Raw genomic sequence first — 15,500 nt, 5'->3', positions numbered from 1 at the left:
CATCGTTCCATCGTCTGCGGTATTCGCCGTTGCCAATGTTCTGAGGACCATAAATCTTGCGCAAAATTTTCCTCTCGAAAACTCCTAGTGTCGTCTCATCTGATGTTGACATCGTCCAAGCTTCTGCACCGTAAAGCAGGACGGGAATGATAAGCGACTTGTAGAGCTTGATTTTGGTTCGTCGAGAGAGGACTTTACTGTTCAATTGCCTACTCAGTCCAAAGTAGCACCTGTTGGCAAGAGTTATTCTGCGCTGGATTTCGAGGCTGACATTGTTCGTGTTGTTGATGCTGGTTCCCAGGTATACGAAATTATCTACGACCTCGAAGTTATGACTGTCAACAGTGACGTGGGAGCCAAGACGCGAATGCGCCGACTGTTTGTTTGATGACAGGAGATATTTCGTCTTGTCCTCATTCACCTCCAGACCCATTCGCTTCGCCTCCTTATCCATGCGGGAAAAAGCAGAACAAACGGCGCGGTTGTTGCTTCCGATGATATCAATATCATCGGCGTACGCCAGGAGCTGTACACTCTTGTAGAAGATTGTACCTTCTCGGTTTAGCTCTGCAGCTCTTATAATTTTTTCCAGCATCAGGTTAAAGAAGTCGCACGATAGTGAGTCACCTTGTCTGAAACCTCGTTTGGTATCGAACGGCTCGGAGAAGTCCTTCCCAATCATGACGGAGCTTTTGGTGTTGCTCAACGTCAATTTACACAGCCGTATTAGTTTTGCGGGGATACCAAATTCAGACATCGCGGCGTAAAGGCAACTCCTTTTCGTGCTGTCGAAAGCAGCTTTAAAATCGACAAAAAGGTGGTGTGTGTCGATCCTCTTTTCTCGGGTCTTTTCCAAGATTTGGCGCATGGTGAATATCTGGTCAGTTGTCGATTTTCCAGGTCTAAAGCCACACTGATAAGGTCCAATCAGTTTGTTGACGGTGGGCTTTAGTCTTTCACACAGTACGCTCGATAGAACCTTGTATGCGATATTTAGGAGGCTGATCCCACGGTAATTGGCGCAGATTGTGGGATCTCCCTTTTTATGGATTGGGCAGAGCACACTGAGATTCCAATCGTCAGGCATGCTTTCTTCCGACCATATTCTGCAAAGAAGCTGATGCATGCACCTTATCAGTTCTTCGCCGCCGTATTTGAATAGTTCTGCCGGTAATCTATCGGCCCCCGCTGCTTTGTTGTTCTTCAAGCGGGTAATTGCTATTCGAATTTCTTCATGTTAGACAAGTGTTAATAACAGAAAATCAAAAGATTCCACCAAAATCAGAAGCAATTATTTGGGCAGAAATAGATGGAGAGATAGATGGGACGGACACGTTGTGGGTTGTTGAAGGTGCAACAGAATCTATACCAAACTTACTTATAGGAAAAACCCTGTCTATGACACGAAAAGAGTTCCAGTAAGAGTCCTTAATGAGTGTAAGGCACCAGTCACCGTCTCCAAAGGAGCTATATTAGGGCAGTGTCAGGAGATTGAGGCCGTAATAAATTGCGAAACACCACCATATTTGATAAAGATGAATCTAAACCAGGTAGAACCAAAATTGTGAAACATTTCATCAACACCGGAGATGCAAGACCAATCCGCCAGGCTCCTAGCAGCGTTCCTTTAGCCAAACGTGAAGTTGTAAGCCAGACCATACGTGAAATGAGCGATAGCGGCATAATTGAACCATCATCGAGTCCATGGAGTTCAACCGTAGTACTTGTTTTTTTTTTTTTTCAATATACATTTATTTACTGAATCTGCTCTTTAAAGCCTAACAATAAGTTATAAAATCTTAAAACTAATTAAAACTAGACAAGCTCAACCAGGTGATTGAGTTGTTTTGGTGAAACGTTGCTCCTTAGTATGCAGGCATATCTCTTCTTTTTAGACGTGATTGATAGCAGGATTCTACTAAAGCATTAGCCAATGGGTTTGGGTGATCACGGAGTTTAGATATATATTTCAATCTGCTGTCCTCTACTTCTTTCTTTACCATAGGGATACCAAGATCTTTATGGATATTATCATTGCGCATGTACCATGGTGAGCACGTGATTGTTCTAAGCATTTTCGATTGGAACCTTTGTATTATATCAATATTAGTTGCACAGGTCGTACCCCACAGTTGAATGCCATACATCCAAATCGGCTTTATGACCGCATTGTATAAAAGCACTTTGTTGTCTAGGCTAAGTTTAGAGTTTTTATTTATAAGCCAATTTAAATTTGCAGCTTTATCTTCATGCTAGTTATTTTACTAGATATATTTTTTCTCCACGTAAGCCTTCTATCTAGGTGAATACCAAGATAGGTAACTTCATTCGTCTGGGGCACCAAAATATTGTTAATTTTTACTGCCGGACACATTTTTGGTCTTAGAGAAAATGTAAATTACACTTTTGTTCATTCACATTTATACGCCAATTGGCTAGCCATTCTTCGACAGATCTTAAGTGCTCCGCTAATATTCTTGACGCTATAATGTGGCATTTGTTACGGCTCACTAAAGCTGTGTCATCCGCGAAAGTTGATGTCAAAACATTATTAGCTGTTGGAAGATCAGCTGTATATATGATGTACAGAGATGGCCCTAAAACACTGACTTGTGGTACACCAGCCTTTATTTGTCGTTCATCAGATATGAAGTCTCTAACTTTAACCATAAATTGTCTATTATTTAAATAAGATTCCAATATTTTATACAATTCTAAAGAAAGAATGTTTTTGATCTTATATAAAGCCCTTCATGCCACACCTTATCAAATGCCTGAGCAACATCTAGAAATATAGCTGAACAGTACTCTCTGTGCTCAAATGCTTTTCTTATTTCGTTAGTTAGTCTATTTACTTGCTCTATCGTGCTATGTTTTGCACGAAACCCGAATTGATGCGCTGGTATTACATTATTTTCGTGGAGGAAAAGAGACATCTTTGATAGTAACACCTTTTCAAATATTTTAGAAATACAGGGTAGAAGACTGATTGGTCTGTATGAAGACGGCTGTGTCAGGTCTTTCCCAGGTTTATCTATCAGGATAATCTGCGACTTGTACTTGTACAAGTACTTGTGAAGAAGAAAGATGGCAACATGAGGTTCTGTGTGGACTACAGAAAATTGAATGATGTCACGAAGAAAGACAGTTACCCATTACCTCGAATAGATGACACTCTAGACTCGCTATCAGGCACGAATTGGGTTTCAACACTCGATTTGAAAAGTGGCTATTGGCAAGTGGAAGTAAACGAAAAAGACAAAGAAAATACGGCTTTCAGCGTTGGAGATGGTCTATGGCAATTTACCATATTGCCCTTTGGGTTATGTAACGCTCCTGCCACTTTTGAGATGCTTATGGACCAAGTGTTAAAAGGATTGCACTGGAAGACATGTTTGGTGTACCTGGACGATATCATCGTGTTGGGTAAAAGCTTTGATGAGCATCTCAAAAATTTGGAAGAGGTTTTCCAACGCATAGCCAGCGCTGGTTTAAAACTGAGCCCAAAGAAGTGTTCTCTGTTCAAGAAGGAAGTGAACTATTTAGGACACAAAGTGACAACGAAGGGCATTTGTACAGCTCAAGAAAAGATAGAGGCAGTGAAGATTGGCCCAGACCTCAAAATTTACATGCATTGCGGAGTTTCCTTGGACTGTGTACGTATTACCGACGATTCGTTCCAAATTTCGCCATGAACTCACGAAGAAGAACAAAGCCTTTGAATGGAATGAAGAACAGGAATTGGCCTTCCAAACTCTGAAGGAGCGATTATGTACTGCGCCAATGTTAGCATATCCAGTTCCAGGCTCAACGTTCGTCTTGGATACGGATGCTAGTGGCTATGCAATAGGAGGCGTTCTATCACAAGTGATTGACGGGAATGAGAAATGGGTCGCGTATTATAGCCAGACGATAAGTAAGCCAGAGAAGAATTATTGCGTAACGCGAACGCATTGGTGAAGTGCATCAAACATTTCCATAAATACCTGTAAGGACAGATCACGCAGCATTAAAATGGCTTCTGCAATTCAAGAATCCAGAATGGCAGTTGGCACGGTGGATTGAGAGACTCCAAAGTTATGACTTCTCTATAGAACATCGCAAAGGTAGTAGTCATGGGAATGCGGACGCGATGTCCCGTCGTCCTTGTAATTTAGAATGTAGACATTGTTCGAGAGCTGAAGCTAAAGAAGACATTATAGATGTCCGATTAATGACAATAACTTCCACAGAAGGCTGGAATCCAAAGGAATTACGAAAATGTCAGCAAGAAGATCCAGATTTGGAACTGGTAATGCATTGAGTGGAGCTGAACAAGCGTCCAACGAGATAAGAAATAGGTCGACTTCCTAAACGCAGGTTGCAATGCATATTTACAATGCATATAGTTCCTAAAGTCATACTTGAATTTTCTGGCAACGCCTAATGTTCCTAATTAGTTGGAAACTCAGTTTTAAGCGCATCAGATGTTTAAAGCGTGCATCAATTTTATTTGGTATGCAGAACAGACAATGGCAGAGTAAGTAATTTTTATTTATTGTAACTAATTTAAATTGTGTTATCATTTCTTTTTATCTTGTATTATAGAGAAAAAAAGTGGACACACGAGCGGAAGAAGTTATTAATAACAACAAGGCTTCGTCATGAAGCAGAATTTTCCGGCAAAAAAAGGAAGAGAAATACAATTTGGGAGTCGATTTTAAGGGAAATGAGGGACGTTGAGAGCTCGTTTCCATTTTCAAGAGATGAAATAGCGAGGTGTTTTCTCAACATAATGGGGACTTATAAGCGTATAAAAAAAAGAAACAGTACTTCTGGCGAAGCAGCATCAAATTGGGAATATTTTAGTGAAATCGATGAAGTGTTTGGGAGTCGTTCAAGTATTGAAGTGCCCCTAGAAATGACCGAGTATTCTTTAATTTCATTGGAAAGTCCCTCCACCACAGCAACAATTGACGGAATGGATGTAACACCTACAACATCAGTTAAAAGAAAGAGAAATGACGTAATCGAATTCTTAGAGAAAGAATCCGAAAAGGAAAACGAAGCTATAAATAAGCTTATAAAAATAGAAAGTGAAAGACTTGAAATTGAAAAAGAAAAACTTAAAGAATTAAAGCAACTACGGGCTTTATTTGAAAACCCAGGATAGTTTATAAATAATATAAATTATTACTATTATATAATTATAAGAAATATATATATATATATATATATGTTATAGTTTTGAAAGTTCCTATCTTATGAAATAAAATACATTTATGTTCATGTTATTCAAATTGTGTTTTTTATTTTAGAATTGTCGTTTAATTCAGCTTGAAAACAACGTTGCCAGGGCATTTCGTTTTTGTTGGGCTTCATCTCTTTGCAATGATGGAACACTAACTTCAGATGTTTGGGCCTCCTCTTCGTCCAATTCTATCCAATCAATGTTTTGCTGACCTTCATTGATTATAATCACGTTATGTATTATCATGCACGTTAATACAATAATTTTTGGAATATGAGCGAGCTGTACACCAATAAATTTTAAAATTCTGAACTTTTGTTTTAATATCCCGAACGCCTGTTCAACATAAACTCGGTTAGTGCTTAAAATAGTGTTAAATTTGCTCTGCTGCGATGTTAAAAAACCATTATCCCGATATGGCACCATGAGAAACGTTTCTAGCGGATAAGCTGCGTCGCCTAAGAAGTGGTGATTTGGTGGAATTTTTAATTCACCGCTTACTAGTGCTCTACGAAATGGGCTCCTTTGCCACACTGATGCGTCATGACATCGTCCGGGACAGCTGACAAAGACGTCCAGAAATTTCATATCGCTGTCAACAATGGCCTATACAAATTGTTTATTATAATTTGACTAGAGATGAGTATACATGTGTAATTACCTGTGCAATGATGGAAAACGTCCCTTTTCTGTTATAGAAACTTATTGCATCGTTTTTTGGTTGTGATATGGGAATGTGCGTTCCATCAATGCATCCTAATACAAAAGGAAATATACTGTGGCGACGTTGAGAAAACCCATCAGCGATCTTTTTTTGAGCTGCAGTAGTAGTCGGAAATTTTATTATTGTCGATTTTAGACGACATATAAGTTTGAGGATTTTAATAAATGCTCTATAAGTGGCGCCCATTCCTACATCAAATCTGTCACTAATTTGTCGAAATGATGTATTATTGGCAAGCTTCCAAATTGTCAAATACAATGCCTTTTCCATGGAAACTGCAGTACGACCTGTTGATGATTCGGTCCACATTGGTTGTAGCATTGTCATCAGCCTCTGAAATTGCAGCGAACACGTTTTATGTTATCCATATTTGAAATTCAATTGTGTACTTACCTTGAACGTGCTTCTTCGCATCCGAAAATGGGAATAAAATATATCGTCTTCCATCAATACAACAGATTCACAAAAATTTTTATTTTTCACCACCTTTCTTCTCGTTAAATTCAAAGTCCTTAATAAAAACTGCCGTTTCTTTTTTTTTCTTTTCAATTAGTTTTTTTATTAACTTAATATTTGAAGAATTAGCTAAAGCTATTTGCTAATAAAATTAATGAATAATTTCTTCTCTCGTCCATATTAACTCAAAATTTCGTTATTTGTAATAACAGTCATTATTTGACATATGTTTTATGTATGAGTTTTACGATGACGTTCCTAAACGTCATTTATATGCAAAGCATTTATTTGCAACGCAGAGTTGCGTTGAAAATCAGCTTTGCATTTCATACGCATTTTTTCGAGTTATGCATCGCAACTTGCGTTTAGGAAGTCGGCCATAGCTGCAGAGAGTCCAGTTGCAAAGGCATATTGGGCACAGTGGAAGAGTTTAAAGTTGGTATCTGGCTGCTTGCATCGAGTATGGGAAAGCGAAGATGGACAAAGTTCCCGAGCTCTTATAATCGTTCCGAAAGTAAGAATTCCTGATGTTCTCAAGGAGATGCATAACGGCCCAAGTGGAGGGCACATGGGAATCACAAAAACCTTGGAAAAACTAAAGCAAAGATTTTATTGGGTTGGTCGTCGGCAATCAGTCACGGAATGGATTGCTAATTGTGCTGAGTGCGTTAAAGCAAAAGGGCCGAAATCCAGGAGTCACGGCCAGATGAAGCAGTACAATTCGGTAGAACTTTTCAATCGAACTTTAGAAGAACATCTAAAGAAAAAAAAACAAGTATCAAAAGGATTGGGATACCCATATAGATTTGTTCCTGATGGCTTACCGGTCTGCTGTACATGAAACAACGGGACAGACTCCAGCAAGGGTAATCTTTGGTCATCACCTTCGGTTACCGATTGATTTAAAGTTCGGAATAAACGCAAATGGTGGAAAGAATGTTAGGGAAGCCAACAGTGTCCTAGGAGACGAAATTAGAGAAATTCATGCTAATTGACAGCGGACACAAATAATGAGTGATAAAATGAAGACAATATACGATAAGGCAATGAACTCCGAAGGATTTGTGGAAGGAGATTGGGTATTGTTATATAACCCACAACGGAAGAAAGGATTGTCTCCTAAATTTCAATGTAGTTGGGAAGGACCATACCAGGTTATTAAACGAATTAATGATGTAGTGTATCGTATACAAACCATTGGAAGACTAGGAATAAAATGAAGGGGGTTCATTTAGAACGGCTTGCAGCATTTGGTTCTGGAAATATGACTAATCGGGACGATCAGACATAAGTGGAGGGCAGTGTGACGAACATGTATGCTAGAATAAACTAGAATCAACAACGAAATCGATAACTTGCCAGATTTGTCCAGACATCGATATTCGTAGTTGCCAGAATGTTCCAGTGACGATAACTTGCTAACAACCGGGTATACAAGGGCTGCCGGATTGGCAGCAAGACACAGTTCTAATTAGAGAGCAAAGTGCAAGAAATTAGAAGTAAGAAGTTGTGAACTTGTACAAAGAGTAATAAAGTGTTAAGTTTGTTAAATTAGAAATAAAGATAAGTGTATTACCATTAAACAGTGACTTTTATTTGACAATCCAGTGATCGAACTCAACGTAGAGTTTTAAGAGTAAACGACAGATTTTGGAAATTCGTTACAATATATTACTATTAAAAGTAATATATTAGAACCTAACAGCATTAACTTTAAACATTAAATGTAATACACGACATCAAAGAACAAAACACATCGTTAGTCGTTTCCCACAGGGCACATTTGCCTAGCGGCGGCACAGCCTTCGTCAGTTTTACTTTGATCATATTCGCATCACTTTATTCATTCAGCTTTACTCTTGGTGTTTTTTGGTGGTATTGCTCATTTTGGTTTAACTTGACTGAATTATTGGCTCATCGATACGTATCAAGAGAAACTTACTCATTTACATACTATCATTTTGTGTGCTGTGCGTAAATGAGTTTTAGTGGATATTAGTGTTTGATGACTTTTGACTTATATGCACTAATACTATTTTTTGTGTTACTCAACCAATGACTCAAAAAAGGGAACAATTGCAGTTCTATGGTCTGAACCTTTAGCATGTGCTAAAAGAGCGTAAGTGATCGTACACACAACGATTGGCAATAACACGCACAAGCGAAAAGCGTAAAACATTGTATAAGCATACAAGTAGCACAAGAATCAGCTGGATAACGGGAAATTTTTCACAGCTGAGGTCACCTGTTCGACACAGAGTTTTAAATAAACGCACGGCAAAATGGAAATATTCTTTTGGATTTGGAAATATTAATGAAAAGTTTTATTCGTAACAATAATTAATTGCGTATGTATTGCTCTTCCTCACCACCTCTGAGGTTGCAATATAGGCGCGTTAACGATTGTATATACCATACAATATATACAATACTACACAAAACTAAGTAATAATATATAAGTAAATAAAATAAATAATAAGTATATAAAATTCAGGTACAATTCAGACACATTTAGTTGCAACAATGGCTTAAAACGAGCACCTACGATGGGACAATACGATAAATAAACGACGATAAAATCAGTCTGCAATCAGCAGTTGACTGAGCAGGATGATGCGGACGAAGTTATATATTTTTCGTATGAAATGAAAACAATTTTTTCATTGTAAAATAGCACACAATTACTCATTTTAAATATTTCATTACCCAATTTTACTATAATTTATATTAAATATAAATTATTATTAATTTTTACATTCATTAGCACGTGCACATATTCGTATTGTTCAATCGTGCGGCATAGACTTGCTCGCTCAACCTCTTCAAGCAGACTGAATATTTTTGATCGCTATTAGCACGTGCACATATTCGTATTGTGCAATCGTGCGGCATAGACTTGCTGATTCGCTTGGTCCCACAGTAAGCGCACTAACACAATCTCATTTTGTGATGCTTATTTGATTGTTGGTGGTTGTTAACCGCGGTCACTAACAAATACCGATATACCAACAAGGACCGGACAGCGATGAAAAACAAAATACAAGATAAGAATGTACCAAACAGAAAACATCCATCTGTTCAGAGTCATATTAACCGCTACACCAACGTAAAAAGTAAAATAAATAAACGTAAAGTCCAAAAAAAAATGAGCGGTCAATAACAAAAAATTGCAGCCTTACACGCCACGCTTTTTAACCCGGCGTCATTGTGGCTACTAAATAGAACTTGACCATTGTGGCCGGGTGTATTTTACCCGAGTACATTTCTGAACACTGAATCAATGTTATGTCAATACTAGTATGCTACATTAAATAACTGGCTAATAATACACATTACTTATAATAATTAAACATTTATTTATTAAAAAATCAACAATACAATCAAACAAACAGAAAAAAACAAAACATTTTATTCTGAGATCAATCGTGAGAACATAACTTAACAGTTAAACTCAAAAACAAAAAATAATTTCGACTTTGGTACTAAACATACAATTACTATATTATATTATTTATTATTAACTTCATATATAATACAAAGCCCATTTATAACTTATATACAAAGTTATGGCACAATGAGACAATATGTTGCATACAAATAGGCTTGTTACAATTATTGCAGATGTGCTTAGTTTTTTTATCTATGGCAGAAGGACAGTTTCTACATCTAGTATATGTTTTCGAACTTTTATTCGGAGGGTAAGTCATGGTTTCACCAACTTGGTCGTGAATACGATTACGTAAGTCTCTCGGTAAGTTTTCCATATTTTTCCTCACTCGAAGATGGCCTTCAATCATTGAAAGACCGAGTTTTCTAAGGAAACCACGTCAGTTTGTTTTAGAGTAATTATTTTCACGAAAAATAATTACACTATTTATTGCAGCTTCATTCATGACTGCATAAAATACTGTCATTGGCCAACGTTTAGAGTTTCGGGATACATCATAGGTAGCACAGAGTTCATCAACTACATCGACGCCAGCTTTCGAAGAATTATAAAACGTGATGATCTCTGGTTTCCGTTTATTACCACTATCTGGATCAATGTTTTGGTCATGATGAAGGGAAGACAGTACCAGCACTACTTTAGACCGTTTAGACATGTAGGAAATAAGCGTCATATCTATCTGGAATGCAAACTGAGTGCTGTAAACTTCTTTTCCTCGCGTAGTTATAAAGTTTGGTGGGATTTCTTTTTTGTTTTTACATAAAGTACCTGCAGATGTTAGTTTATGATTTTTCTGTAAATATGTTATCAGTGGAACACTCGTAAACCAATTGTTGAATGTAATGTTTCTGTTACTTTTAGAAATAGGCTGCACTAATCTGTCTACAACGTCGAAAGCTTTATTGTTTTGCAAAAATGACCCATTAGGCTGTTTACCGGGATAAATTTCAAGGTTGAGCGTATAAAAGTTTTTTGCATCAACCAAAGCATACATTTTTATTCCATGTTTTGCAGGTTTATTCGGAATATATTGTCGAAACGAACACCTACCGCGAATGCTTCCAGCTTTTCGTCAATTGTAACATATTCGTTGGGTGTATAAGTATTCTTACAGTTTGACACAAACTCATCAAAAATAGATCTAATCGGAGCCAGATTATCTAGTTTTTTTGTTCTTGGCGTATTGACATATTATCGAAACGTAAACAGCTCTGTAAAAAATAAAAGCGCTGCAAAGACATAGTAGTACTAAAAATTTCTACACCAGTACCATCGGTTCGCCATAAGTCACTCAAATTTTGTCGATTAGAACGATTTAGTTCGGCTAAGTATAATAAGCCGAACAAAGCTAAAAGTTCATCGACAGTGGTCTCTTTCATTAATACTGAACTGATTGTTTATTGTTAGATAATTGCCTTTGTTTGATTTTGGTATTAGTATGACAAAGTATTTGTTCCAAAATATTACTAGTTATAAAGCGACTCCAACACTCTACTTCAGTCTTATCATTATGTACAATATGCTTTACCCCTGGTTTTTCCAATATGATATTTTCTGCCCTTGTGCGTACGTTAGTCCTAGGTGGCTGCGATAACCATTTAGTAGAATTGCCTTTACCAATATAAAACTGCTGGTTACTGGTGAAACAATTGCTTCTTGCCCATTATCGCTACATTCTTGTTCCGTATCACTGCCTTGACTTCGCTCTGATATGTTGTCGACTTCATCTTCCTCCTCTGAACTGTATTCTTCATTGTCACTGTTAACTTGTTCAAACAGGGTCTGGAGTCGTCTTTGTTCGCTTTCGTAAGACATGGCTCGTAAAACTGTATAAAACGATACGCAATTCGTTATAAACAATAAAAAATATCAGACTGCATATGTATGTATGTGATTGGCGTTCAACCGTTTAGCCGGTTATAGCCGAATCGATGAGAGCGCGCCACTCCTCTCTTTCCATCGCAGTTCGGCCCCATTTGGAGATTCCAAGTGTAACCAGGTCGCTCTCCACCTGGTCCCTCCAACGGAGTGGCGGCCTTCCCCTTCCTTGGCTTCCTCCGGCGGGTGCTGCATCGAACACTTTCAGGGCTGGAGTGTTTTCGTCCATTCGGACAACATGACCTTGCCAGCGTAGCCGCTGTCTTTTTATTCGCTGAACTATGTCAATGTCGTCGTATAACTCGTACAGCTCATCGTTCCATCGTCTGCGGTGTTCGCCGTTGCCAATGTTCTGAGGTCCGTAAATCTTGCGCAAAATTTTCCTCTCGAAAACTCCTAGTGTCGTCTCATCTGATGTTGACATCGTCCAAGCTTCTGCACCATAAAGCAGGACGGGAATGATAAACGACTTGTAGAGTTTGATTTTGGTTCGTCGAGAGAGGACTTTACTGTTCAAATGCCTACTCAGTCCAAAGTAGCACCTGTTGGCAAGAGTGATTCTGCGCTGGATTTCGAGGCTGACATTGCTGGTGTTGTTGATACTGGTGCCCAGGTATACGAAATTATCTACAACTTCGAAGTTATGACTGTCAACAGTGACGTGGGAGCCAAGACGCGAATGCGCCGACTGTTTGCTTGATGACAGGAGATATTTCGTCTTGTCCTCATTCACCACCAGACCCATACGCTTCGCTTCTTTATCTAGTCTGGAAAACGCAGAACAAACGGCGCGATTGTTGCTTCCGATGATGTCAATATCATCGGCATACGCCAGGAGCTGTACACTCTTGTAGAAGATTGTACCCTCTCTATTTAGTTCTGCAGCTCGTATTATTTTTTCCAGCAATAGATTGAAGAAGTCGCACGATAGTGAGTCACCTTGTCTGAAGCCTCGTTTGGTATCGAACGGCTCGGAGAGGTCCTTCCCAAACACGACGGAGCTTTTGGTGTTGCTCAACGTCAACTTACACAACCGTATTAGTTTTGCCGGGATACCAAATTCAGACATCGCGGCATAAAGGCAGCTCCTTTTCGTGCTGTCGAAAGCAGCTTTGAAATCGACAAAAAGGTGGTGTGTGTCGATCCTCTTCTCACGGGTCTTCTCCAAGATTTGACGCATGGTGAATATCTGGTCCATGGTGGACTTTCCAGGTTTATAGCCAATCAGTTTGTTGACGGTGATAGGCGATATTTAGGAGGCTTATCCCACGGTAATTGGCGCAGATTGTGGGATCTCCCTTTTTATGGATTGGGCAGAGCACACTGAGATTCCAATCGTCAAGCATGCTTTCTTCCGACCATATTTTGCAAAGAAGCTGATGCATGCACCTTATCAGTTCTTCGCCGCTGTATTTAAATAGCTCAGCCGGTAATCTATCTGCCCCTGCCGCTTTGTTGTTCTTCAGGCGGGTAATTGCTATTCGAATTTCTTCATGGTCGGGTAATGGAACATCTATTCCATCGTCATCGATTAGGGGATCGGGTTCGCCAACTCCTGGTATTGTACTTTCACTGCCATTCAGCAGGTCGGAGAAGTGTTCCCTCCATAATCCCAGTATGCCCTGGACATCGATTACCAGATTACCACCTTGGTCTCTACAGGAGTGTGCTCCGGTCTTGAAACCTTCGTTAAGTCGCTTCATTTTTTCATAAGATTTTCGAGCATTCCCTCTGTCTGGCCGCTGTAGTAGATGTCACAAGGACCCACCTTCTTCCGTCCTTGTCCCGTCCATCGCACTTCTTGGATGGCGGTGATGTCAGCCCTTGGTCGTATGAGGACATCAACCCATGAAGGTCCTAAGGATACTTGGTCTAAAACCGGAAGTCGTGAGCCGTTTGAATCATGTGGAGAAGGATCGTTTCTAGCCACTCCCAAGTGAATGACAATCAAAAACTTTCCTCACTTACGTGAACTTCTTCACATGATCCTATCCTCCTCTGCATATACATATGTATATATATTACGTAGCCATTATGGCCTGGTTTAACTTACCCGCGCGCTTTTTGCAGACTTATACCAATATACTAATATTAATTTTGAAATACTAAACCGATTAATTAAAACGCTCAAAGAAGTCAACGACCGCAGCTACTGTGAGTGGCTATAACCGCAGGTATTTTGATTTAAAATGATTACGATTTTAAAATCGCTCGGGTATCAGATACCCGGCAACAATGACGCCGGGTTGAATTGCAACATATTTGTCCTTCTGAGTAAATAATCTAACGACGATACAAAGGATACTACCACAGGCGTCAATACCAAACCGCCCCCATGCGTGAGCCTAGCTCTAATACGCCAAATTTAGTAATATGATAGCCAGTACAAATTTTAGCAGAGTGCAATTAAAAAAACGTAACATAGATACATCGATGAAACAAAAATACACTAAAAAAATTTCACGGTAAAATTTCGGTCCAATAATAACAAAAATTACTACTTTTACCAACTGATGTCACAGTCTACTTTTACCAAATGCACCGTTACAAAAGAGGACTTAAATAAAAAATGCTGTAATTGTGAAGTAAATCGAAGTATAGGGATTGTCGGGTACATATACACTGACTCCCACTATAAATGGAACACCCCAAAAGATTTATCTTTTTCAAAAATTCCTTTTTATTTCAAATAAAACTTATATTTTTTATTGAAATGGAGAAAAACTAAACAAAGTTTACATTTTAAATTAATTGTGCGTTCAATGCAGCTCACACTTGAAATGGGACAGTTTGTAGAGTTAAGAAGAAATTAAATTTGCTAGAGTTCAATATCTTGTGGATTTTCCTTTCAGGGGACGACGTGACACCCTTTCCACAAGATTTTTGCATACCGAGGCTTCTATTTCCGAGGCTCCATTCTTCTTCCGCGGTTTTCTTCAACTGTGATGTTGTTTTGATGTTTCTTTAAACAGTCTTTTCTTAAGTTCTGTCCATTTATGCTCTATGGGATTAATGTCGGGGGATTGAGCAGGCACAGTAAGTACTTCTGGGCAATAGTAGAGCAACCAATTTCTAGCTTTCTTGGTAAGACATAAAACAATCACGAATCCGAAGTTAATCCTCGCTGCTATGAACATAGGCTTTCAAAATGCCTATATATAATTTACCATCTAACATTCCGTCTACAGAATGCAGTTTTCCAACTCCATCCCCCGACATACAACCCCAAACCATCTGTAAGCCACCCCGAATGTTACTGTTTTTTTATACTCTCGCAACATGTTGCACAGAGTATTATAGTTATGTTCATATAAAGGTTGTTTGTGTCACCATGAAATAAAAGAGTTAGATATGGGGTTATATATATATGTAAATGATCAGGATGACGACTGGATTTGAAATCCAGATGTCTGTCCGTCCGTCTGTCCGTGCAAGCGATAACATGAGTAAAAATTAAGATATCTTAATGAAACTTGGAACACATATTCCTTGCCACCCTGAGGAGGTTGCTTTCGAAAATGGGCAAAATCGATTCACTACCACGCCCACAAAATGTCGAAAACCGAGAACCTATACAGTGTCATCACTAAGCCATAAATAAAGTTATGAAAATAAAATTTGGAACATAGGACCGTATTAGAGAGAGGCACATTTGGATGTATTTTTTTTTATTTGGCCGTGACCCCGCCCCCAAAAACGTTTTTTGAATATTTCTCGCAATCCACAAAAACTGTATAAACCAAACTTTCTACAGTCGTATCTTT

At 38.7% G+C, this 15,500-nt stretch overlaps 3 protein-coding genes across 7 annotated transcripts in view; 2 read left to right on the top strand and 1 right to left on the bottom strand.

Moving 5' to 3' along the window:
- Positions 1 to 15,500, top strand: part of LOC105219775 (oxysterol-binding protein-related protein 2) — a 364,851-nt gene that overhangs the window by 290,085 nt on the left and 59,266 nt on the right. The window lies entirely within an intron of this gene.
- LOC128922861 (uncharacterized) lies at positions 3,700 to 5,218 on the top strand. The gene is made up of 2 exons (XM_054235138.1): positions 3,700 to 4,519; positions 4,588 to 5,218. Exons 1-2 carry the CDS (start codon positions 4,467 to 4,469, stop codon positions 5,150 to 5,152), a joined length of 618 nt encoding a protein of 205 aa, XP_054091113.1. The 5' UTR covers positions 3,700 to 4,466; the 3' UTR covers positions 5,153 to 5,218.
- Positions 5,239 to 6,784, bottom strand: LOC128922860 (putative nuclease HARBI1). Its single transcript, XM_054235137.1, has 3 exons — positions 6,348 to 6,784; positions 5,892 to 6,287; positions 5,239 to 5,836 (listed from the first exon to the last, which is right to left on the bottom strand). The coding sequence occupies exons 1-3, from the start codon at positions 6,399 to 6,401 to the stop codon at positions 5,312 to 5,314; spliced, it is 975 nt and encodes a 324-aa protein (XP_054091112.1). The 5' UTR covers positions 6,402 to 6,784; the 3' UTR covers positions 5,239 to 5,311.

Source organism: Zeugodacus cucurbitae, chromosome 6 (genome assembly GCF_028554725.1).
Source record: "Zeugodacus cucurbitae isolate PBARC_wt_2022May chromosome 6, idZeuCucr1.2, whole genome shotgun sequence".
In the NCBI taxonomy this organism is placed as follows: domain Eukaryota; kingdom Metazoa; phylum Arthropoda; class Insecta; order Diptera; family Tephritidae; genus Zeugodacus; species Zeugodacus cucurbitae.
This window is presented reverse-complemented; position numbering and strand designations above follow the sequence as displayed.